Source organism: Marmota marmota, unplaced genomic scaffold (genome assembly GCF_001458135.2).
Source record: "Marmota marmota marmota unplaced genomic scaffold, marMar, whole genome shotgun sequence".
NCBI classification, from domain to species: Eukaryota; Metazoa; Chordata; class Mammalia; order Rodentia; family Sciuridae; genus Marmota; species Marmota marmota.
In genome coordinates, this window is record NW_025999862.1 from 2,816,646 (window position 1) to 2,842,657 (window position 26,012).

Genomic DNA, 26,012 nt, shown 5'->3' on the forward strand with positions numbered 1-26,012 from the left:
ATGCTGCTCCCTTTGTGGAGGCCTTCCCTCCCTGGGCCCCCTGTGGCTGAGCCCTTCTCAAGTTCTGAGGCCCAGCCTGAATGCTTGTTTTTTGGCCAGGTCTCCCAGACCTTCCCCTCTAAGTGTGCTTCATCCAATCATGTTTCTTTATAAAGCTATAAAAATTTATGTACTTACAGGAAAGTCCATAAAACAATAGAGCAGTTCATTGTTCAATAGAACAATGCAGCACTCAGCACCACCACCACCCAGGTGTAGACATAGACCATGAGCAGAAGCTCCTCCCACCCCCAGAGGTCGCCAGTGTCCTGTGTGATGAACCTTCCCCTGTCTGCTTTAGTTTTACCATGTGTGTCTGTGCCTCTGTATAGTTGAGTTTGCCTTGTTTTTATGCTCCATACATGGATTTGTAAGGCATATAGCTTTGTCTGTTTACCGCTCAGCCTTGTGATTTTGAGAAGCCTCCATGAGGGTACTTGAAGCCGTAGTCTGTTCTTTTGTTCACGGTTGTATAATATTCTACAGTGTGCACAAACCCCAGTAATTCACCCCATGCCACTGTTTGTGGACGCGCCGTGTTGCTGTGACTGTTCCTCGCGCATCCCTGGAACACGTGTGCAGTGTGCACCCAGGCTCTGGGTGGTGAGTGCCCCTAGGGAAGGCATCATTCAGGCTTGCCTGGGTTCTGGCTACATGGGTGGCACGGGGGGGACAGGGAGAGCTGGTGCGGTCGATGCCCAGTGGGTCTGCAGAGAGTAGCCTGCGGGTTCTGTCCGTGGCTGCAGAGGCAGTCAGTAAACTCTTGGGGGGACCAGGGGGTGTGAGCCTGACAGGATGAGCCAATGCAGAGAAAGGGACGTAGGGGACACCTGGTGTGGGTGTAGGCATTATTCAGAGGCAAAGAGCCAGCTTGGAAAGGAAAATCAGGCGAGCTTTCAGGGAGTCGGACAGCTTCACTGACAGAGATCGGCCCCGTGTGGCAGCCGGTGAGGCAGAGGGGCAGGGCCTGGCCTGGGATGTGCGATTAGTGCCAGCTCTCCCCTGGGCACCTGGGGCGCTCCGACTGCTTCTGGACTGGACACCAGAGCAGCTGGTGCCAAGTGCCATGTCCCCATGTTGGGGGTACAGAGCGCACTGTTCAGGAGCGAGGAGAGGGCTGGGTGGGGCTTCTGGCAAACCCTGCCCCCCAGGCCTGGGTCGAGTCTTACCTCCTTGTTCCCTGGTCACTGTAGGACTCAGTGGGAGCCTGTCTGGACCCTGTAGCCTCAGGGACAGGAGGAGCCATGGCGGGAAGGGGATCAGCTTGATGACAGCCTGTGGCTCCTGGGAGGGAGGAAGAGCAGATGTATCCAGGGATATGGAGAGAGGGTGGCTCGGCGGTGGAGCACCCGGGTTCCGTCCCAGCCAACTCAAAAGCACAAAGCAGGAGTGGGGTGAGTGGCTGAGCCCCAGCACGGCTGGCCTGTTCCTTGGGTGTCTGTCTCCTGCCAGGCCGCTGGTGCAGGTGACCTGTGGTGCCCTTACTGACTGGGTGAAGGAATTCCTGGTCCCATGGGCCCAACCCTCAGTTCTCCCTGCCTCACTCTTCTGTCTGCGGAAATTGCCCCAGGTGCGAGAACCGGCCTGACCTGAGCAGTCTCCCGGGGAGCCCCACGGATGGTGACAGTCTCTTCACAGTGAGGAGGTTGAGACCCAGAGGGTGCAGTGATACTTTGGAACCTGGAGACAGGTCACTGGATGGTTGGACAGTCGCTTTGGTTGTGTGACACTTGCAGAACGGAGTGTGAGCTGGGGAGGACTGAGTCCTGCCCTCACTGTCTTGAACGGTGTGCACACGCGACATCAGTTAAGCAGCCACACTGACGGGTTTGCACGGAAAAGGTGACATTGGTGTCAAACCTTAAAGGAAGAATTGGGGAGTAGGCTGGCAGTAGGGGACAGGAGTGGGGGCAGTCTAGGTGAAGGGTCTGTGTGGGCAGAGGCTGGGCGGCCTTGAGTGGAAGGCTTCTGTGGGGAGGGGCAGGGCTGTGACACAGGAGGGTAAAGGTGGGCCTGCAGTGTCATCCCGACTACCACAGGGCCAGACCCTCAGTTGCTGGTTTGTGATGTTGCTGGTTGGTGTAGTGCACAAGGTTTGGGATCTAAAGAGGGTCTGGCTGGGCACAGTGGCACACGCCTGTAATCCCAGTGGCTCTGGAGGCTGAGGCAGGAGGACCTAGAGTTCAAAGTCAACTTTGAACTCAGCAACTTAGTGAGACCCCAAGCAGCTCAGTGAGACCCTGTCTCTAAATAAAATATAAAAAGGGGGGGTGCTGTGGCTGTGGCTCAGTGGTAGCACACTTGCCTGGCATGTGTGTAGGCACTGAGTTTGATTCTCAGTACCCCATATAAATAAATAAAATAAAGGTCTATTAGCAACTGTTAAAAAAATATAAAAAGGTTTGGAATGTGGCTCCGTGGTTGAGTGCCCCTGGGTTCAATCTCCAGTTCCAAAAGCAAAGTAAAACAAAACAAAGAGGATCTGAGGACTGAAAACTCACAGAGTTTAAATGACCTCTGAGTAACACTATGAGCTCACATTTATTTAATACCCCCCGGGGGCCAGGCTGTCCCGATGCTAACTGTGCATCTCCTCCATCCCCACAGCAGCCTTGTGATTTAATCATCCCCCTGCTGTAAAATGGTCCTTCCCATTTTACAGATGAGGAAACCGAGGCACAGAAGGTCTAAGCGACTTCCCCAAGGCCACATCTACCAAGTACCGGCGGGGAGGGGGTTAAACTGAGGCCCTCAAGGGCAACGGAGGCCACTGTTTTGCTGGCTGGGAGCCAGGTGACGTGGCTGGTTTGTGACTAGCAAACCCATGTTGTAGGGAAATATGTGTCTTCAAGCCTGGAGTCACACACACCGTCTGAGTTCAGGAAGTTAAATGAGTGCGTGAGCCACCTCTGCTGTCCCTGATCTGGGTGGTGGTGGGAGTCTCTGGTGGTTTCTGAGGACAGTGACGGAATCGGGGCGGATTTAGGAAGGTCACTGCAGGACATGACACAGACGTGAAGCAGCTTCGGGGAATCCAGGGAACAAATGATCTGGTGCCTTGCTGGGGTGGGGCTGTGGGTGGAGACCCAGGACAGTGGCTGCCAGTGGCCGGGGGCAGCTGGGTGGCTGTCTGCTCATGCAGTCTGAAACCTGGTCATGTTTCACCGGAATAGAGACCTCTGGGCCATCTCGGGTGGATAGGTGCATTCCAATGAGCTGGGGCCCCCAAGGGACACCAGTGAAGCACATAGCAGGGGACTGGACAGATGGCAGCGTCTGCTGGAGCCGGAGATTCTGCAGAAGAGCCCCTGCCCACAGTGGCCTGCCCCAGGTGTCTCTGGCACTTGGAGCAGCATGTTTGAGGGGGGAAGCACAACAATATTGTTTGAAATTGCATGGGTAATTATGCATCCTGAAAAAGTGTGTGTTGGCAGAATAAAAATGCACGACCACAGGGAGACCGCCAAGTAGATAATTCTGTCGCATTAAAAGCTTGCATTGCTCAAGTGTGAAGGTTCTCGCCTTGGGGAGGTGATTTAACAAGGCCAAGGAGTTTATTAAAACCAAAATACTGACAGAATTGTAAACATGGCTCTGATGAGTTGGTGGGGGACAGAAGTGCATGCTGGGGGCGGACTAGCAAAGCCAGTCATTCTGGTATCGGGCCCCCAGCAAACCCTGAGCTGCGGGTGTGGTCACACATACACAATGAGCAATCTGTCATCTGCTGCAGAGGTTAGGGGATTGCGATTGCTTCTCAGGGACAGGTGCAGCCCAGGATCAGTAGCCTCCTGATGAGGGGGAAGTTAAGATCCTTTTAATTGGCAGCTGCTTGGTCTTGGATGACTGCGTTTTGCTAAGATGCGCATTTTGTCGTGTTCCGATTCATCCCCAAGGTCCCTTGTTTTGTCAAGTTGTTTCAGGCAAACATTCATTCACTGAGGGCCACCGCTGTGCCTGTCTGCACCGCCCTGCCACCAGGATGAGGACAGGATGGGCGAGTGAGCGAGGAGGGAGGGAGCTAACTAGGGCGCGGGCAGGTGTCCCATTAGGCTGTGGTGCTTGCTGTTACTTCGTCTGAATCATCCTCTCCTCGCATCTTGCCATGCCCTGCGCTAAATGTCGCTCCCTCTCCAAAAGCCCTCCCTGGCCTCCCTGGTAAGGTTTGTCCCTTCTCCACCCCTGTGACCTGTTGTCCCATGATACCATTTGGTTTCCCGGGGGCAGTGGTCACCGCACAGCCTTCTCCCGGGTACCCGTCCCTGTTCACTGCTCTTCTTCGTTGCTGGGCGTGCGCTCCTGGTGGGCCGGGCTCTGACTTGCTCACCGTCCTTCCTTGGACAGTGCCTATATTTGTCAGGCGAAAGATTCTACCTGATTTTCCCAGCAGCCCTGGAGAGGTGGGATTTTGGCATCATTCAGAGAAGGGGAGCTTGAGCCTCTGTGATCTGCAGGGGTTTGCCTAAACTCTCACGGCCGGCAAATCTTGTGCTGGAATTTGAACTTGAGTTTCACGCTCTCTTAAATATGCAATCCATCTCAGTGGGACCCAACTTCTGCCCTCGAGGAGTTCTCTGTCCTGCCAGGAAAAGCAAGACAAATGCATTCATAACTGTCATGTTCATTCGGTGGAGGAAAAAAACAAAACAAAGCAAAAACCCTCACATAAGCGACAACAGGACAGGGCCCTCACAGAGCCAGCGAAAATGCCACTATAGAGGTTCAGTTACCTTCACCAGGCATTTCACAGATAGGGAGTGTGAGGCCCTGACAGTGACCTGTCCAGTGACTTGATGAATGAAGGGTAACAGCAGATTAGAATCTGGATTCCTCAAGAGGAAAGCAAGCTCCACCTTTTTACTTGCTGTGTGGCTTTGAGCAAACTCTTAACCTCTCTGAGCCTTAATTTCCTTATCTGCAGAAGGGGATTGATTATAACTCTCTTCCTCAGAAGTGGTTGCCAGGACTACATAAAGTGACAGTGTTGCCTGCTTTTATTCTTTTTTTTTTTTTTTTTTTTAAATTTTTTTTTTTTTTAATATTTATTTTTTAGTTTTCAGCGGACACAACACCTTTGTTTGTATGTGGTGCTGAGGATCGAACCCGGGCCGCACGCATGCCAGGCGAGCGCGCTACCACTTGAGCTACATCCCCAGCCCCACCTGCTTTTATTCTTAAAGATGACCTCAGGGCCACTCCAAGGTCTGGGTTGACCACATGGCCTCTACTTGGGCCAGCTGAGGTCCCTTCAGAGCTGTTGATGGCCATGCTGTTGGCATGAGGGTGGCTGCTCTTTTGATTCCCTTTTGTGTTTGCCGTGAGTCGTTGATTAAATCAAAGTAATCTAATGTCAAATTGGTGCGTCGTTTGATTTTGCACTGTGCTTGGAATTAACTTTTGTTTTAAATTAAATGTTGGGTGGTTTTGTCTTCAAATTGTCATCTGGCTTGCCAGGAAGGACAGGATATTTTTGGAAAGTTCCGGATCCCATGCTCACACCTGTGGTGGTCCCCTTGTCCTGAGATGGCAAGACTAAGTGCCCTGCCAGGTGGCCTTGTCCCCAGGGCAGGACGGGCCCAAGACACCTCTGCCGTGAATTCCCAAGCCGAGGCCGGATCTTCGCGCCTTGCAGTGGTGTTTCCTGTGGACTGTCTGCGGGCACCTTGCCAAGCACCGTGCAGATGTTTCATTTCATGCTCACAACAACCTTGTCGGTGGGATCATCTTGTCCTCGTTTTTGTTTTAGCCCTGCTCGTGTAACATAAAACTCCCATTTTAAAGTCTGTTTTAGAATATTCACAAGATTGCTGAGCATCACCACTGTCTCCTTCTGACCTGTCTCCGTGCCCCCTAAGGAAACCCTTTCCCCATTGGCCGTCGTTCCCCATCCCCCTTGGCCCTGGACACCCTTCCTGTCTCCTCTCCTCTCCTGGATGTTTCACGGAAATGGAATCAGCCGGTATTGGACCTTTTGTGACCTGCTTCTCTCACTTGATCGTGTTTTGATTTTGTCACCTGTGTGAGGATGGCACTCCTGTTCTGGGGAAGCGGTATGCCACTGAAGGTGTTAGAGTTTGGATATGAGATGTCCCCCACGAAGGTTCCTGCATTGGGCAAGAGAAAAGAACCGGGTTTCAGCCCGGCGCGGTGGTGCCTGTCATCCTGGTGGCTTGGGAGGCTGAGGCAGGAGGATCGCAAGTTCAAAGCCAGCCTCAGTAATTTAGCAAGGCCCTAAGCCAGTGGATGAGATCCTGTCTGTAAATCAAGTATATAAAAGAGCTGGGGACGTGGCTCCGCGGCTAAGCGCCCCTGGGTTCACTCCCTGTACGGCACCTGAATCTGCACCTTAGCAGGAAACCCACGAAACGGTTCCCTCTGTCCTTTTAGCTTCAGGAGTCTCAATTACTTGAGCTCACCATAGCCTAATAGAAGGAGACCGAAAACATATAGTTCAAGCATTATCAATCACAATTGCTTTAGGACTTGACTTTACTCTCCTTCAAGCCTCTGAATACCTAGAAACATCCTTTACAATTTCAGATGGCGTATATGGCTCAACATTTTTTATAGCCACAGGCTTCCATGGTCTCCATGTCATAATTGGATCTACCTTCCTTCTAGTATGTCTCATTCGTCAACTAAACTTTCACTTCACATCAAATCATCATTTTGGATTTGAAGCAGCCGCATGATACTGACATTTCGTAGATGTCGTATGACTCTTCCTCTATGTATCTATTTATTGATGAGGCTCATATTCTCTTAGTATTAATCAGTACAATTGACTTCCAATCATTTAGTTCTGGAACTAACCCAGAAGAGAATAATAAACCTTATAGTAACTCTCTTTGTAAACTCTTTCATTGCTCTACTATTAATCTCCGTAGCATTTTGATTACCTCAACTAAACGTATATGCTGAAAAAGCAAGCCCTTACGAATGTGGTTTTGATCCCATAGGATCTGCTCGCTTACCATTTTCAATAAAATTTTTCCTTGTTGCAATTACATTTCTTCTATTTGACCTAGAGATTGCTCTTCTTCTCCCTCTTCCCTGAGCTTCCCAAACAAATAATCTTAACCTTATACTAACTACAGCCTTACTCTTACTCTTAATTCTTACCCTCGGACTAGCCTACGAATGAATCCAAAAAGGTTTAGAATGAATTGAATATGATAATTAGTTCAAAATAAAACAAGTGATTTCGACTCACTAAATTATGGGCTGCCATAATTATCAAAATGCCTATTATTATTCTTAATATTATATTAGCTTACTTTTCATCTCTACTAGGAATATTCATTTATTGATCCCATTTAATATCATCACTTTTATGCTTAGAGGGTATAATATTATCAATATTTGTTCTATGCTCTCTCCTAATTATAAATTTCCACTTTTCCCTGTCATTTATAATTCCCATTACCTTATTAGTGTTTGCTGCATGTGAAGCAGCTGTAGGTTTGGCCCTTCTCGTAATAGTATCCAATACATACGGCCTAGACTACGTCCAAAACTTAAATATTCTTCAATGATAAAAATTATTATTCCTACAATCCTACTCGCTCCCCTTATATGATTCTCAAAACCCTCTAGAGGTGCCGACGGAGGGTGGTGTTCACCCGGCTGCACATCAGAGTCACCTGGGGGAGCTTTGAAAACCCGTGATTCCCAAGATCCAGACCCTGCTAACTGAGTCCCCTGCTGTGGGAGGGACGCTGTGACATCAGGATCCAGCTGCCGCAGTTCTTCCAGTGCCTGGCCGTGTCACAATGGCAGCCGCCGGGATCTTGAGACGGTGGGCTACAGCCCGGCCTGTGATGGAGCTGTGGGCCGAGGGCCATGGGTGACAAAGCCAGGACCCCGACAGTCCTCACCAGCTCTTTCAAATCTCAGTCCGTCCTTGGCTCAGCTCCGCGGTGACCGCGGGGTGCCAGTGCTCATAGGACCCCACCCTGAAGCATGAGGACCGGTCTGCTCGTTGGAAACGCACGAGCCCTTGTTCTTTTGCCAAGCAGCAAACCATCCCAGGAGAGTTACATACCCCAGGAAGCCGGGTAGACAGTGGTTAGGGGCACACCCTGAGGCCCAGCTCTGCCTCACACTAGCCAAGGCCAGCCGCTCTGTGTCTGTGTCACTATAGAAAACAGGAATGGTGACGATCCATCTCCTGGGGTGATAAGGAGTCGATGAGTTAATGCAGATGGTGCTGAGTGCACGGACTTGCAGACAGGAAGCCCCTTGGAACGTTCTTTATTATTTCATGACTGGGTGACCTTGGATAAGTCAGGTGACGTTAAGCAAGTTGTGTCATTTTTCTGTAACTCAGTTTCATTGTCTGTTAAATAGGGACGAGCCTGGTGGTGATCTCATAGAGAGATTTCAGGGAGTCAAGGAAATATGAAGTCCGAAACAGTGTGGTTTCCGGCCCCTGGCCCCCAGCTGGCATCCGTGGGCAGGGGCTGCAGTTAATGTTGAGCTGAGGTGGGCGCAGGAGGAGCATCTGCTGGCCGAGCTGGGCAGGTCCTGCTTCTCAAGTGGAGCATCTGGAAGGATCCAATTGAAGGTTCTGGGATTATTATTATTATTTTTTGTACCAGGGATTGAACCCAGGGGTGCTTAACCCCTGAGCCCCCTCCCCAGTCCTTTTATATTTTATTTAGAGACAGGGTCTCTCTGAGTTGCTTAGGGCCTGGATAAGTGGCTGAGGCTGGCTTTGAACCTTCGATCCTCCTGCCTCAACCTCCTGAGCCACTGGGATGTCAGGTGTGCACCCCCGTGCCCTGCTCTGGAATGTTTTTGCCTATAGAAGTTTATGTGTTGTGTGGGCTCCAGCAGCTGGGGCTGGGGAGACGGGGTTTTTTAATAAGGGTAGAGGTTCATTTTTGCCAGATGCAAAAGTTTTGGAGATTGATATTACAAGGATGCTTAAAAATGGTAAGGAAGTAATTTTTTAAAGAGATGGAAATGTAATTTTTTTAGAGCAGTTTCAGGTTCCTAGCAAAACTGAAGGTGTTGAGTTCCCATATGCCCACCCCCACGTCACAGCTTCCCTGCCATCAACGCTGGCCGTGATGAGCCTGCCCGGACACATCCTTGCCACCCAGAGGCCGTGGTTTACATCCAGGGTCACTGTGCTGTTGTACATTCCGTAGGTTTGGGAGAATGTGTAATGACACGTGTCCACCATGTTAGTATCATAGAGTATTTTCACTGCCCCCCAAACTCTGTGCTCTGCCTATTCATCCCTCTGTCCCCCACCCTGGAAAGCCTAATAGGATTCTAAATCTTTGTTATGTGTATTTTATCACAGTTGAAAAGAAAGTTTGGCTGGGTGTGGTGGCTCAAGCCTGTAATCCCAGCAACTGGGGAGGCTTAGGGAGGAGGATTGAAAGTTTGAGGCCAGCCTCAGCAACTTAGTGAGATCCTGTCTCAAAATAAAAAGTAAAAAGGGCTGAAGATGGGGATCAGTGGTTAAGCACTCCTGGGATCAATTCCTGATACAAAAAAAAAAAAAAGATAAAAATTAAGTTGACAATGTCCTCCATGCTCATGGGTGTAAAGGATTGCCGTTGGGGGGGGGGCAGATACACCGTGTGGGATCGGGGAGGGTGGCAAGATGGTGATGGTGGCAGGGTGGCTGCTCTGGTTTCAATATGGTTTAAGTGTCTCTCCCAAAGGTTCGTGTGTCGAAGGCTTGAGCCCCAGGGTGGCAGTGGGAGGTGGTGGGACCCTTAAGAGCTGGGTCAGTGGGAGGTCGTTGGGTCACTGGTGGCGAGCCTGGGAAGGGGTTGCGTTCTCCTGGGGCCCTGGACTAGTTCCAGCAGGAGGGTGGTTCCTCTCCCCGCGCCCTGGCTTCCGGCCATGCTACGTTACCAGCCCCACGCGCACTCCTGCTGTCCTCATGCCTCCACCGTGAGGGCCTCCCTAGCACCAGAGCCCTCAGTCTCTGCCTGCAGGCCGATGAACCTGTTTGTTTTATACCAAGGACCAGCATTAGAGAGTTCATTACAATAACAGCAACTCGACGCAGACTGGGGTGGTTATCAACGTAGTTATAAAGAGTCTCTGACAGCGCGAGCCATTCTGTGGAGGGCCGTGGCGCCCTGTCTGCAGTGTTGGAGGGGGGGCTCTTTGCCCTCCAGTGGAGATGGGGAATCTCAGGTCTCAGACTGCAGGCTTCATCATTCAGTATTTCTCAGTTTTGCTTATTGATGAGAATCATCTGGGGATACATGTTAACAAATTCCTTGGCACGTCCCCAAAGCACCCGCTGAATCTCTGGGGGAAAAGGCAAGAACCAGCCTCTCCGGAGGAATTTTTTTGTTGTTTTTTTGGTATTGGAGATTGAACCCAGGGCACTGTACCGTGGAGCTACATCCCCAGCCCTTTTTTATATTTTATTTGGAGACAGGGTCTCCCTGAGTTGCTTAGTGCTTTGCTAAGTTCCTGAGGCTGGCTTTGAACTCGTGATCCTCCTGCCTCAACTTCCCAAGCTGCTGGGATTACAGGTGTGCACCACTGTGCCTGGCTCCATAGGGTTTTTACTGGGAGTTTGGGAAACTTGGGATAAATGCTCTCTAGTCTCCTCCTAATCCTAAGATTACATGCGGAAAGATTTCTTATGGATGTGGTCACGCTGGCCAGTTTCTTCCTGTAACCCTGACAGCTTTTTTTTCTTGACCATGCCACATCTGAGCCCCGTGTCTTGTTGGCTGGGGCCCCGTGACCCTGTCTGCCTCTGTGTTGAACCCTGCCACCAGGCCCACCTCCCAGCAGGGACTGGCAGGGGTTGGAGTTTGTCTGAGTCAGGTGCAAGCTCGGCCCTCGTGGTGCTCACTGCCCAAGTCATGCTCGCTCTGGCTGGGTTCTGCCCGATCCTTTTCATCAGGCATTCATTAGGATTAATGAGGTAGCCATTCATAAAAGACCCCTGCGTTTTGAATAAAAGGCATCTTCAGGAACACAGAGGACTGTTCTAATGAGCGGTTGGGGCATGCCGTGTGGCCCTCTTGCAGTGATGGTAATTATGGGATAATGATGCCCTGTGCCTTCTCCAGGGGTCTCTCCGCTCTGGGCTGCAGCCCGGCACCAGCAGCTGGAGGTGCTGGGGACAGGTGCTGGAGTCCAGCTGCCAGCTGGTGTTGGTGGCAGGCCCTGTGTTGTTCTGCTCCCCACTCTCCAGCCCCTGCAGGGGTCTACGGACCTGCACCCCAGGTAGCACCCTGCGGTTCTGGTGCCAGGGGCCTTCCTCCCTGTGCTCGGGGTAAGACCAGGGCTCTGGGAGATCGTGGAAGGCAGGGGCGGCAGGAAGGTAAGAAGCCCCCAGGAGAAAGTCCTGGGTGCCCCCAGGTTGCCACCTCTCTCCTCTGTCGAAATCTGTTCTCCGTCAGTCTGAATTTAGGGTGACCCAACATCCCTATTTGCCTAGGCCAGGGGAGGGCTTCCCCAGGAGGTGGGACTCTCAGTGTTTAAATTAGGGGAGCCCTGAGCAAGCTACCCTGCTGGTCACCCGACTTGACCCTTTGGTCTGGAATCTTTGCATTTGGATTTTTTTCTTTGGTGTCCTCCTAGCAAAATGGACAGTTCACCTGTCAATGGGGGCTTCATTTCCTTCCGTGAGGTTAACTCGCAGGTTGGGGGAATTAAATGAGTTACTACATAAGCAGTGCCTGGCGCCTTGTAAATAGTGCTGTTGGCTGTGTTTGAGTCCTTACTACTCTTTCCCCTTCATCAGGAGCACTTCCTCTCCCCACTCTGGAGACGGGGCCCACTTTGTGACTCTTCAGTGGTGTCTGAGGCCAGCAGGTGTCATTTCGCAGTTTTTATCCCCGTCCAATCAGGGTCCCTGGCTTTCTCTCACAAGCTCCTTTTCTGTTTCTCTTGTTGATATGGAACTGGGCACCCTCAATTTTCCTTGAATTTGCCAGATTGCTTTTTTCCAATGAAAGTTCCTGTCGAGGTGACCAGCACCCCAATAAGGCAGGTTCCTGCCCAGGAGGTTGAGCCACCTGGAAAAATAAAAAGTCTGAAATAATCAGTAAGAAATACAGTCAGAGCCAGAGACCAAATATAAAAAGAGGAGCACCTGATGGGCCTCCCAGTCCTGATAGGAGCTGGAACTAAACAACCCAAACAGGACCCCATTCCCCAATTTAAGGGGGAGCACATCAAAGGCAGGGATAAGGGCTCAGCGGGAGGAGTCTTGTTTGGTGCTTGCAGTAAACAGGTTGATGGGGTGTGACCTGCCAAAACGTCTTTCTCTGGTAGCTGTGTGGCTCCAGCAGGTCATTCCTATCCCTGAAACTGTGCTAGCACCTGAGTGGTGAGCTTAGGACAGGGTGCCCCAAGAACTGGGCGTCCTCACACCAGCAGGTTCCTACTGGGAGATCCCGATACCAGGCTTTCCTGCCTTTTTATCGCTTTAGTTCACACTCACGGTTCATAGATGACTCCCCGCAAGTTCCTTTTATGGTGGATATATTTTCTATTTTGGGGAGGGTACCTGAGATTGAACTTAGGGGCACTCAATCACTGAGCCCCATCCCCAGCCCTATTTTGCATTTTATTTAGAGACAGAGTCTCACTGAGTTGTTTAGCGCCTCACCATTGCTGAGGCTGGCTTTGAACTTGAGATCCTCCTGCCTCAGCCTCCTGAGCTGCTGGGATTACAGGTGTGCGCCACGGTGCCCAGTGCTATATTTTTCTATTTTAAAAGAAGCTCCCTCTACGTGAACTTGACCAGTGGTTTACATAAATATGTAGTCTATTTAAGTAAACAGGACTACAAATAGTAACAAGTTGTTCAAATCCTCTGAATTAATCACTCTTGAAGCGGTGGTCATTTTCATTTCTGTTGTCTTTCCCAGGCAGGTTTGCTTTTTTACCTAGTTGGAAGTACAGTGTGCATATGATTTTTATAGTTTGCTTTAAAAAATTCTTACACTCCATAATAATTGTGAACTGTAAACAAAGAAAACAATCAACAGACCTGGGTCAGTGATTCCAGTGGAAGTTTTACCAGCCTTTGGGAGAAGGAAATATCAGAACTCTAAATAGAAAATAGAGCCTGGTGCAAAGGTGTGCACCTGTAATCCCAGCGGCTTGGGAGGCTGAAGCAGTAGATCGCAAGTTCAAAGCCAACCTCAGAAACTTAGCGAGACCCTAAGCAACTCAGTGAGACCCTGTCTCTATATGAAATATAAAAAAGAGCTGGGGATGTGGCTCAGTGGTTAAGCATCCCTGGGTTCAATCCCTGGTAATAAAATAAATAAATAAGGAGGAAAAATAGAGACACCAGCAGGATGATTAATTAACTATTACATATAATTAGTCTCATTACTGAAATCATTGCGAATTAAAGAAAGGGATGTCATTTTCCTGATTATAATAGCAGAGGTTTTTTTATTTTTTTTCCTCCCTAATGATCCTATTACTTGTTGAGCAGGTTGTATGTAAATTGGCATAAATATTATAAGAAGCTGTTTGGCAGTACCTATCAGAGGCTATATATTTGTTTACTAATTGTGTTTTTCCCTTGTGAATATCTTATGTCCTTTTTATATCTTGATCAGTTTTCTTTATTCAATTACTTCAAGCATTTTCAACAATAAAAGGAACTCATATACCCTATTTACAGATCCTTTTTCACCATCTGTTGCTCACTTTTTTGTTTGAAGTAGTCTCACTCTGTTGTCATGGCTGGCCTCAAACTCTTGGGCTCCAGAGATCCCCCTGCCTTGGCCTCTAGAGTAGCTAGGACTCTAGGTATGCACCTCTGCACCTGGCTTACCTTACGTTTTTAGGTGTCCGAGGGTTTTATTTATTTATTTTTTAATGCAGTTTGTTTCTTAGTTCCTTTGCAGTTCTTTTATGGCTCCTGAGTTTGGAAAGCCATTGTCACATATTTGAGTCTATGTACTTCTGATTATTTAAAAATATATATTTTTTAGTTATCATTGGACCTTTGTATTATTTATTGATATGTGGTGCTAAGGATCGAACCCAGTGCCTCACACATGCTAGGCAAGTGCTTTACACTGAGCCACAACCCCAGCCCACTTCTGATTATTTTTGGTTGGATTTTTTAAAATACTTCACAGTGTAACTCTGCATCGGATTTCTTTCTTTCTTTCTTTCTTTCTTTCTTTCTTTCTTTCTTTCTTTCTTTCTTTTCTTTTCTTTTCTTTTCTTTTCTTTCTTTCTTTTCTTTAATACTTTTTAGTTGTCAATGGACCTTTATTTAATTTATTTATTTATATGTGGTGCTGAGAATCGAACCCAGGGCCTCACACACACTAGGCGAGCGCTCTACCACTGAGCTCTACCTAGGATTTCTTTTGGTTGTTAGACTGAGTTTCTCTCTTTTTTTTTTTTTTTGTTCTCCAAAAACTGTTAAGTGTTTTTTCTGACATAGTTTAATGAATCCTTACCTTCCCCAAGTTATTTGTGAGACTTCTTTTAACATTTTTTTCCTTTATATTTTGAGACAGGGTCTTGTTAAGTTGCTTAGAGCCTCACTGAGTTGCTGAGGCTGGCTTTGAACTTGCAATCCTCCTGCCTCAGCCCCTGAGCTGCTGGGATTACAGGTGTGTGCCGTGTCTGGTGTACAAATGCATTTTTAAAAGTATCTTTGTGGCTTTTTCTCTTTTTCTTCATATTGGTTGGTTGTATTTCCCACGATGATCGTCTCTCTGTACTTTCTGCTGTTGTTGTCTGAAATTGGATCTTTTAAGACTTTATTGCCAACATATAGGAGTATTATTGTCTTTCCTGTTTATTTTGATTGGCAGCTTTACTGGGCTCTCTTTAATTCAGGTAGTTTTTCAAGTGACGGCTTGGCACTTCTGATACGGTCCTGTGGTCACTTCATTGGCACATCATGACCATCTTGTCTGCTCTAGCAGCTGTGCCTTCCGCTCATGGGCCAGAACGTTTGAGGCCGTGTTCAGGGATACTGGTGATGGACGGCCTCCTTGTTTTTATAGGGAAGCTTCTGCCTTCCCTTGCTGTTGCTTCTGGTGTGTGTGATGACACCCGCTGCTCCCACCCAAAAGCACAATAAAAACTCCTTTCTGGCCCTTTGTATGCCTGACACCAAGCGCAAGCGGGTTTATTGTTTGAGGGTGTCCCTCTCTAGAATCCCCAGCCTGCCCCAAACTCTGGGCCTGTGGTGCTGGTCTGCTGCCAGCCCAGCTCTGATCCCTCTTCTGAAGTGTGACCTTTAGAGACGTGCCCTTCCCTGGGAGGACGTGGTGCTCTTTTCTGCCCGCCCCACTTCCCGACATAAGAGCCGGTGACTGGCGCTGGACAGCTGCAGGCTGAGGTGCCCTGGACCCGAGGAGGCTTCTCAACGTGTTGTCCAGAAGGGGAGGCGGGGATCCTCGGCCATTTGAACTGTCGCCCTTTCCCAGCTGTGCCAGCTGTCCTCTTTCCTTCTCACACTGTGTCACCGAGGTCACTAGTGCCCCTGCTCTGCTCCAACCTGCAGGGCTTCTGGCACCTCGCACTGGCGTCCTTCCAGACCAGGGGGAAAGCAGACGCAAGATCAAGTATAGGGGCTGGGGATGTGGCTCAAGCAGTAGCGCGCTCACCTGGCATGTGGGGGGCACTGGGTTCGATCCTCAGCACCACATAAAAAAAAAAAAATGAAGATGTTGTGTCCACCAAAACTAAAAAATAAATAAATAAATAAATAAATAAATAAATAAATATATATATATATATTTTTTTTTTAAAAGATCAAGTTTAGTGCCGTGCAAGGTGAGGAGGTCTCATTTGCCTTGAGGCTCAGGGGCTGGAGCAGGCGTGCTGAGGGGGCAGAGAAGGCTCCCGGAGGAGCTGACCTTGAACAGGGACTTGGAGCCAGAGGAGAAGTTCTTGGGGCAGGAGGGTGAGGGCTTCAACTGGGATTTCCACATACTTATTTATTGTGGCTATTAGAAGTAGGACCTTTAAAATTGTATTTAATTGCTAGCAATGAGAATATTACTGAATTTTGCATATTTGCTTTGGAATAATCTGCAAAGGCCCAGAGGCCTGGGAGAGTCTGGCATCTTTGGGGGGAAAGTCAAGAATTGCCGAGTTAGAGGGACAGTGCCGTCAGTGGGTGAGGGGTCTGGGGCCCAGGGCTAGGGAGCAACATGGGTGGCCCTGGAGGGCTTCTGAAAGAGGTGGGGTGAGAGCTGACCTGGAAGCATAGAGAGGATTTGGATAGAGGGGGAGGGCTGGGAGGAGAGGGACGACATGGCAGTGTACCTGCTAGGCACTTTATCATTTGATTACATTTACTCTTCCCAGTAGCCTTGCCAGGCAGATGATGATATCCCCATTTTACAGATGAGGAAACCGAGGCTCAGGGAATTGAAGTGACTTGTAGGAACTGGACAGCCTAATTTGTGAGCCTCTATGCTTTTGGGGTCCCCCTACTGCTATATATATGTATGCATATATATGTGTACATGTATATATTTATTGGCATTATTGAGATGTAATTCATGTACTATATAATTCCTGCCTTTAAAGGGTACCAATTTTTAAAAATATTTTTAGTTGTAGATGGACACAGTAACTTTATTTTTTATGTGGTCCTGAGGATCAAACCCAGCGCCTCACACATGCTAGGCAAGTGCTCCACCACTGAGCCCCAGCCCCAGCCCCCTAACCTACTTTCTGTCCACAGATTTGCCTGCTCTGGACATCCCGTGTGAATGGAAGCATATAGCATATGGGCTTTGTGATGGACTTCTGGGGCGTGGTGTGTTTCCCGTGGTCTGGTCACATTACAGCATGCCTTGGTGCTTCATGTCTTTTCGTTGCTGAATACTATTCCTTAACGAGGCTCCATCCCGTTTTGTTGGTCTGTTCTGCAGTTGATGGTCCTTGGGTCGTTTTTACTTCCAGGCTCCTGTGCATGGTGCTGGTGTGAGCACCTGCGTGTAGTGCGGTGTGGCAATGTGTCCTCGTTTCTCTTGATATGTAGGAGCGTGTTTAACACCAGGGAGCTGCTGGGCTGTCCTGGGGGGCAGCTTCCCTCTTGCGACTTATCCGAGGCTTGCATGCAGCGGGATGGGACTGGAAGGTCAGGCCACGGAGCCTGTGTGCATTTCATGTTGTCAAGCAGCTGACGTGAAGTCGCCTTAAGACGCTGCTGAGTCTGATGATTCCAAAAGGACTCGGTCCTTCAGAGTTTGAAGGACGCGGCTATGAATGCCGATTGTCATTGTGCCAGCAGGTCCGGCCTTCAGTGTGTTGCAGCTAGTAGGCTGTGTGGTAGAGAAGGTGCGCGGCTAAATCCTGAGGTCAGTCTTCGAAGGAGGGACAGGTGTGAGTTAATGCTGATGAGGGGACTCCTGGAGAGGGAGGGCGGGGTCTGGAGCCTGTCCCTGGGGAGACAGGCGGGAGGTGCGGAGGCTGGGCAGGAAGATGGGCTTGGGTCCGTGTGGGTCTGGGGCACGTTCCTGGGCAGCCAGGTGGGTAACTGTCGTCTTTCTCCTCTGGCTGCAGACCTGGCCGAGTGCAAGCTGGTTTCCTTCCCCGTCGGCATCTACAAGGTCCTTCGGAATGTCTCCGACCAGATCCACCTCATCACCCTGGCTAACAACGAGCTCAAGTCCCTCACCAGCAAGTTCATGACCACGTTCAGTCAGCTCCGAGGTAGGCCGCAGTCAGCCCAGCAGGAGGGCATGGCCAGCCATCTTCCTTTAGACTGACCCTGTGTGAGTGGTGTCACTAGAGCCAGTCCCCAGTCATGAATCACCCATGAAGTCATTTCCGGGGAAGGCTTTCGGAGGGGCCTGCGTCCTCCCTGCAGCCTGGAAACCTCCAGGGTGGCTTCTGTGTCTTGCTGGCCAGGTCTCCTGTTCTGAGCAGACCAACGGGACATTTGCTCTGAGGCACAGGAAGCGTTAATCCTCCGTAGGCTCAAACGAGCTCCTTGCTCTCCTGAGCTGCTTCCTGAGTTCAGGAGTGACGAGGGCCAGGCGAGCTGGCATATGTCTCTGAGCATTTTCTCTGAACATGCAGAACAGTTGGCCAGGCACCTAGGCGGGAGATTAGCAGGATGGGCATTGTGATTTCTTTTGAAACGGCTCCTCTGGATGGATGAGCAGTGAGCACCAGCTACTGTGGCCCTACTCCCGTCTCTAGACGACAGTCCCTCCCTCCTCTGTCACCTGTGGAGTGGAGCCACAGCCTGGGTGCTTGTGTGTTGTGAACTGATGGGTGGGAGAAATGCCAGAGGTGGTCCTGGAGTTCCCATCTGAGGGGTACGGAGAGGGTCTGAGACCTGTTGAGAGAAATGAGTAACAAAAATGCTGGTGCTGCCTTAACCGCTTGAGCAAGCAGGTCTCAGCCAGCTGAGCTGGCCCAGCTTCCTGAGGAGGCGTGGGCACGGGGCAGAGCCCAGAAGGGAGAGGGAGGCACGGATCAGCAGACATGGTTCAGCAAGGGAAGGGGCTTATGCAAGGTCTCCAGCAGGAACCAGGCAGGACCTGGAGAGGCCACTGCCCAGGTGCACACAGAGGGGCCAGGAGGAGGGCCTTGTCTGGGTCCTCACTTCTGAGGGACGCTCACAGAGCTCAGTGACTGGGGAGGGGCGGGGCCCCTGGCAAGGCTTGCTGCCCAGAGATGCCCACTGGTGCTGTCGCCTGGCCTGGCCTCCCTCCTTTCTTTTCCTGTAGCTGATGCTTTACATAGAAGATGGGGCTGCAGAGCCAGCCAGCTCCCCAAACCGGTAGTTCACGTTCCTGGTGGCATTAGAATCTCATGAGGAGCCTTTCTGTTAATACTGTCATCTTTTTTCCTCTTTTTTTGTACTGAGGATTGAACCCAGGTTTGCTTTATCACTGAGCCACATCCTCAGCCCTTTTTATTTTATATTTTGAGACAGGGTCTTGCTTACTTGCTAAGGCTAGCCTCAAGCTTTTGGTACTCCTGCCTCAGCCTCCTGAGCCACTGGGATTACAGATGTGAGCCACCAAACCTGGCACACTGTTTTCTTGATCAGATGAATCAGAATATCTGTGTGGGCCTGGGCCTAGGCATTCATTAGTACCTGCATTGGCCATTCTAAAGTGCTGTCAGTCACAGTTAAGGGTTATAAACACAAATACCTAAGAGGTTAGCATTTATTGAGTGACTTGGATTGGGCATGTGGCAATAGGGAATGGTGGGGACTATGGCAAACTAGTCCATGCTCTATTCAGCCTCAGCCAGGGGCGTCATGAGAGGAAAGGGGCTGGCATTGCCCATACTTCTGCTTATTTAATGAAGCAGGAAATGAGGATTTTATGTGAATTTTCCTAAGTTTTGCATAAAATAAAATCCAATAAAACATATTTGCAAGTTAGATTTATCCCACAGGCCACCAGTTGAAAGATTTCCTGTACTATATCAGCGTGGCCTCTCTCGTTGCACTTCATGGATGGAGGAAGGAGTCAGGGAGGAAGGACCTGTCCAGGGCCTCGGAGCAGTTGCTCACCTTGTTGGCCAGGGCTGCCTTTCAGGGCCACCTGGGTCAGCTCGAGTGTCCTCTAGTGCTGTATCTGCCAAGGCAGGGTTGGACCTTTGCTCTCCAGAGGAGAACAGAGAGTTGAAAATGAACGGTGGGGGTGCTTGGGGCCCAAGAAGAGCACAGCCAGGTAGGAGCTTCCTTTGGGCTGGACGAGAGGGCCTCCGTGCTTTCTTCCATTACCCGTCCCTCGAGCACCTGCCACCTTCCACACCTGGGTCTACAGCAGGGAAACAAAGGCCAGTACGCCAGGGTGTCACCCCGAAGGAGCCCAGGTTGGCAGGACAGACTCTGAGGCCTGGGATGCGGGTGGGGACAGAGTGCGGGAGGCCACTGCAGGAAGAGGATCGATCCCTAAGAGTGGCGTGGCTGGGCGGGTGTGGGGCAAGAGCTTTCCAGGGACTCGATGCTGAGGTGGTGGCTCCTGGGATCAGTCAGTGGGGCCAGGCCAGCAGCCTGGTCAGCAGGGCCTTGGGAACGCCTCTCAGAACCCGCTGTGGAGACGTGTCTCCTGACCCCCTTGCCTCCAGTCTGTTGGAGGGTACTGAGCTCCTTCCTCCTGACGCCCCCACATCACCGGGATATGAAGGGCGGCCGGAGCAGCTGCCGATTGGATTCCACACGGTGGGTGGCGGGACGTCCTGGCCAGGCGGGGATAGAGCCGAGGGCCTTACTTGCTCTCAGCGAGATGGCTCTGGCCTGAGTCTTCGTTGTGGTTTCTCTTTGATCAGAAAAACCCTCTTCTTTTATGTGTGAAGAGGAGGCCCTGGGAGGCCACGCCAGCCCCACAGGAGAGAACCATCTGCCTGCTCCCAGGGCTTCACTGGGGACTCTCCTCTGTGAGGTTCATGTCCCCCCACCAGGACTGGGTCATTGTTAAGTGATTCCTTCCCCTTGATGGACCCACTGTAGGGAAGGAAGAAGCAAGACCAAGGAGGCCCCGGGCCCAGACAGGTTGGCTGGAATGGCAGGTGGGTCCTGTGCAGAGTGGCCCCGGGGTGCAGTTGTGGCTCTGCTGTCTCTTCCTGTCTCCCCACTTCCTTGCTGGTCACTCAGCTCTTTAGAGTGAGTGGTCCTGGGCCTGCCAGGCCATGAGGATACGAGACAACAGCTGTGGAGGTGAACCGAGACCCCCGAGTGGGAAACGCAGAGGCCTCTTGTTCTGCACTGGGCTCGGCCCCTCTCACCTGCACTTGGCAGAGACGCAAAGGCGGGCAGAGGAGAGGGAAGGCTGCCGGTCTGAGCGGTGGCTGCTGGTGTGGGGGAGGGCAGCGGCTCCCCAGAAGTGGGCCATCCTGAATGTCTGTTGGGGGGCCCGTTGGTTCTCTGGTTGGTGTGTGGTTGGAAGTGGAGACAGAAATCAGGGAGCTGTCAGTCATTAGTGGAGCCAGGCTGATCCTCACAGGGTCCTCAGTGGCTTGCTGCCTTGGATTCCTTCAGTCTGACTCCTCAGGCCGTTGTCCTTCCTGGGAGGACAGGATACCCAGGCCCTCCCAGCCCCACACTTGGTGTTAGATCCTTGTAACGCCCACACCCTTTGGAGATGATAAAACAGCTAAGAGCTGCCCGCGGTCCCAGAGGGGCCTCTCTTGGCAGGGAGGCAGGTGTGAGGGGCGGAGCTAAGGCCACAGTGGGCGCGGAGGAGGGGAAGTGGGCTCTGTTTGGGGCGAGTGGGGAGCCAGAAAGCCTCCCTCGGGGTTGACAGATGGGTAGGTGTTTGCCGAATAAATAAGGGGGAGTTTTCAAAGCATGTGTTTGGGAAACAGCTGGGAAAAATGGTACCAGACTGAATGTTGCAGACCAGCAGGATACAGGGTTGTCAGGGCCTGGCCCTGGGAGCTGTCCACCTGGGGAACATTCAGGAAGGGTCCTGGAGGGACCGTTGGGGTAGCCAAGAAGCTGAGAGAGACATGAGGACAGGAGGAGCCTTGGGCAGCAAGGCACGAGGTCAGGAAGGCTGGGGAGATGGCTGGCCTCAGAGGCCTAGCCCCAGGCTTTATCCTCCTCCAGATCCTGAGGCCCCTCTGCCCTTCACAGCGGGAGGAGCTGCTGTGGGCACTGCTAGGGCTCTGGCTGGTCCAGGTGGGCACGAAGCCCTGGCTGTTCTGGGCCGTGGGGCTGGGCGCCCCTGTGGAGACCAGCCCACCCCAGGGTCCCGGAGCTGGAGGAAACCCGGCCCAGCAGAGGCCCAGCGGTCAGAGCTGGCCCCAGAGGGTGGGGGCCGCAGTCACTCTGACCTCTGGCCAGGTGGAGCTGAGATGTTCTCCTGGGCTTGTGGCACCTTCTCTGTGATTCTGTGGCAGTGACGGGCTTCTGGTCCCTTTTCAATGTTTCCTTCGGTGTGTGGCAGGAGATGCCAGCCAGCCATCAGCATCCGGGTAGGACGCGCAGGATCCTCCCCAGGCTCTGGGCCTGCAGCAGGCGGGCACCCTGCCAGGCCTGTCTGCAGAGGGCCCCTGCTGCTCCCCAGGCAGCCCGCCCACCTCGCCACAGGGCTCTTCCCACAGCGGCTCCTTTGAATGTTGCCAGAGAAAACTGCAATTTTCCTCTTTGCCTCAGCCAGCAGGGCAGGAGGGAGAGCTTCTCTTCCCCTCTGGTGAGCTGCCTGGATCCGAGGGCTGCAGGTCATTTCTGCTCCAGCCTCGCTCCATGGCCGGTGTCCCGGGTGGGTGTGGGCAGAGGGCATGGAGGGGCTAGTGTGACGCAGCTGGGGTCACTGAGGCAAGGGTGAGTGGGACAGGCGGGTCCCTCTCTTCCTTGTGTTGTTCTGTCCAAGCTGCCACTGTCCACACGGGTCAGGAATCTTAGGAGGTGTTAGGGGGCCGAGAGGGACAGTAGACTGTGGGGAAGTACTTACCAGGGGCCTGGAAGGGCATCTTTCCTGGTGTTCTGGGAGGGGAGGATAAGGAGCAGGTGTCCCCTGTACAAGATAAGTCTCCAGAGCCGGGGAGCGAGGAGTCCTCTTGGGAAAGGCCACAGGGCCATCTCCTCCATCAGTTTTTACCATCCCTTCTCAAGGGGGCCTGGCCCCTGGGGTTACTTAGATGACCTCAGCAGAGGCCCAGCCGTGGCCCCTGCATGCTTCCAGGCCGGGGGTCAGCCCTCCCGGCAGAGTTAGAGGGACCCAAGTCCACGGGCCTCCCCACCTTTAGGATGGAACCCAGAGGTGGGATCACCAAGGTCAGAGGGCACGAGCGCCAGAAGGCTGTGCTGCGGAGAACTGAAGAACGGCTGGGCAGAGGCCGGCCAGCTGCAGAGCCGGAGGAGTACGTTCAGTCCCCCGGGAGGGAGCTGCCGCGGCCTGGAGAGGAACTCCTGCCACACTCGCAGGCCCTGGCAGCCTCGCTTCCCACCCCGCAGGGGGTTCATGCAGTGCACATGGGGAGGGGACACGCCTGGGACCCTGGGACATCATGACTCTGAATAACTCTGATGCCTCTGTCCTCCGGGGCCCAAGCTCACGTAATCCTGTGTGACACAGGGTTCTGCAGTCGTCATCGTCCGTTCCTCCGCCCCCCCCCCCCCGTGGTTTGGATGCCCCTCCCCCCACTGCCCATTCAGTTTTGGACCGTCCTTCCCGTCCCTGCCATACCCACCCGGCTCCACAGCTTCATTTGTAAAAGTGTGTCCTGTGTACTTGTTTATGTTTTGAACAGGCACTAGACGCATTCAGGCCAAGAGCTGAAAAGGACACTTGGGAAAAATAAGGCTCTCTCAGTCCTGTCCCCAGATGTCCAGTTCTCTGTCCAGGCACCCTTCATTGCCAGTTCTAGAGATAGCCTCTGCCTCTGCGAGCATTTGCTGTTAGCATTTGTAGCCTGCCACTCTATGGGCAGGCGTCATTGAAGTCACGTTACAAGTATAAAACTATTCAAATCTTCTTGCTTCTGTCAGGTAGATTCTCTTAGTATCTCTCCTTACATGAGGAAAGAAACTGAAACAGAGAGTGTGAGTAACTTGCCCAAGGTCACACAGCAAGCGAAGATGGTGTTGGGACTATGGCTGCAGACCCAGAGCTCTTTGATAGGCTGGGCATGGGAGTAGGGTACTGCACTGCTTTATGTCTTGCTTCTTGGACTTGGTGGTATGTGTTAGATCTTGGCTCACGTTGGTACAGCGAGAGCTGCCGTAGTGTTTTCTTGGAGATAGAATGTTCAGTACCTCATTTTCGCCCTTGACCCAGTTAAAGGAGTGTTTTCAGGCCTACTGTGGAGAGAGTGGCTTTCGGGAACTTCTCTCCTGCCTCGTTACCCGCTGACCCTGCGGGCAGTAGTGTCTCTGGGTGAAGTCCTCTTGCACTAAGCACGGGCCATTTGAAGGACACTTCACTGCCAGACTCCACGTCTGACGCTGCCCTTTGGGGAATCCAGGAGGTGGGGGCGTGATTGCTCGGTGACACGGGGTCAGAGCCGAGGGACTGATTGGCCCTTGATGGCAGGTGTGTTTGGAGCTGCATTGTCCCTGAGGACCGGCTGTGTAATCACCGCGGGCCAGCCTCGCCGTACCTAATGGAGTCAGCAGGTGTCCCCGCTCTGTCCAGGTGGACCTCAGCACTCGGAGCCAGCCTGGCAGTTGTCCAAGTGAGGCCCACGTGCAGAGTAATCGGGGGCTTGGGGAAGGAGAAGTCAGTCCTGCAGGAATAGGACATGAAGAAGTGCCATGACTGGGGCTCAGGCCAAGACACTGTGGCAGTGGGATGGCATGGGTCCATCCCCAGGGCCCAGTTGGTTCAACTGAACCTTGTAAGAAGAGAGCAGGAAGGAAACTTGGGAGCCCATAATGTGGCCCCAGGGACCTGAGGCCCTTGGCCCTCTCTGCCCAAGAGAAGGGCTGGGAGACCCTGTGCAGGAGGTGGGGTGCCATGACCCCAGGGTAAGGAGCAACACCAGGCCTTGCTATGCCTGTGTTCAGTTGGGAAGTTGGCACAGAAGATGATCAGGTGACTGAGGCTGTGGGCCTCACTGTTGTTCTTCCTCTGAAGTGGAAATAGCAGAGAAAGGGCAGGCCACATAGGAGATAAAAAGAAAGTAAATTCATCAGCATCCTCCTTGTTGATCTGACTGACCTCACCAGGTCTCAGTTTCCCTGAGAAGTGGAGTATATTAGTTTGTTTTGTGTTGCTATAACGAAATACCCGAGGCTGACGAATTTATAAAGTAAAGAGGTTCTTTTGACTCAGAATTTTGGTACCTGGAGGATCCAACAGAATGGTGCTGGTGTCCTGATGAGGGCCTGCAGCCCCGTCACAACATGGCTGAAAAGCAAAAGGAAATGGACCGCGTGTGGAAGGAGGCAAATGTGTGGGGTGGTCTCAGTCTATAATAACCCACTCTCTTGAAGACTGATCCATTCCTTAAGACCAGCATCAATCCTTCCTAAGGGTGGTGTCCCCATGACCTCTTTACCTTGCACATGACCCAGCTCTTAAAAGTCCCACCACCTCAACATCACCACACTAGGGACCAGCCTTCTAGCACAGGAAGCTCTGGGGACACAGTCAAACCACGGTCTAACCCGTAGTGTGGGAAGACACCTCCCTATTCCACCCAGGGTCTTGTGAGGTTGGATTGATGGACACAAGGTGCCAGGCGGAAGGTTCTTGTGATGGTGGTTCCGATGCTGAGATGATGGGGATGCTGTGGGGTTTAGAAGTCTGACCAGACCGTCAGCAGGAGGGCCAGCCACAGAGACCTGTCTCCACCCAGGGAATCGGAGATCCCAGGCCAAGCCTTCAGGAGTGGACACCCTGAAACTCAGAAGGGAGAAGTGGCCTCCAACCCGCCTCCGGGCAGACACGAGGCAGGGCCTCGGCTCGAACTCTTCGCCAGGGAAGCGGGCCATCTGGTCGCCAGAAGTTTGGCTAATGCCGAGGGGGTCTTGGGGGATGGCACAAGGAGAAGTGGGCTGCACGTGATGATCTTTGGTGGCAGAGGCAGGATTTGGCTGTAAGCACTGAACCTCCCGCATCTCCGTCCTCTTGTCTGTGAGAGGGTGGGTGATGTTGGCGGGTGGCCTTGCAGAGTGGTCCTGGAGACCAGGGGGCCATGTGTGGGGTCGGTGGAGATGGCAGGGGGAAAGCAGCGACGCAGTCTGGGTTCTCACTGGGAGCACGGTAACGGCAGTGATTGTTGGGGGGCTGGAGAGCAGGGCATGGCAGACCCCAGACTGGCCCGTGAAGGCGGGGCCACTAGAATCACCTTCCTAGGTGGGACAAAAGAAAGTACAGGACACCTACTAGACGGGAATTTCAGACGAGCAGGGAATGATTGGTGATGTGAATATGTCCCGCGACGTATTTGGGGTGTCCTTGTACTAAAAATGATGACGTTCAAAGGCTGGGGTGGGCAGCTCTCCTGGAGGTGAAGGCCTGGCCACCTGCTGGGGAAGGACAACAGCCTGTGTGCTGGGCCGGGAGCAGTAGGGAGAGCTGGGGAGTTCAAGGTCAGTCACCTTCGTTTGTTCC

The 26,012-nt window shown here is 52.0% G+C and overlaps 1 protein-coding gene and 1 long non-coding RNA gene across 10 annotated transcripts in view; one reads left to right on the forward strand and one right to left on the reverse strand.

The window, feature by feature from the left end:
* Lrrc20 (leucine rich repeat containing 20) overlaps window positions 1-26,012 on the forward strand; it is a 103,900-nt gene that overhangs the window by 46,216 nt on the left and 31,672 nt on the right. For all 8 annotated transcript variants that reach the window (XM_048809471.1, XM_048809517.1, XM_048809505.1 and 5 more), the window contains one exon: window positions 17,545-17,694. In XM_048809471.1, coding sequence (XP_048665428.1) covers window positions 17,545-17,694 — 150 coding nt within the window. The remainder of the gene's footprint in view (window positions 1-17,544; window positions 17,695-26,012) is intronic.
* Window positions 6,607-20,470, reverse strand: LOC125618508. 2 transcript variants are annotated; one of them, XR_007349839.1, is made up of 4 exons: window positions 20,457-20,468; window positions 14,720-14,730; window positions 7,602-7,604; window positions 6,607-6,790 (listed from the first exon to the last, which is right to left on the reverse strand). It is a non-coding gene; the product is annotated as an uncharacterized LOC125618508 (long non-coding RNA). The 2 variants fall into 2 exon arrangements; XR_007349842.1 differs by lacking the exon at window positions 7,602-7,604 and having other exon boundaries at window positions 20,457-20,470.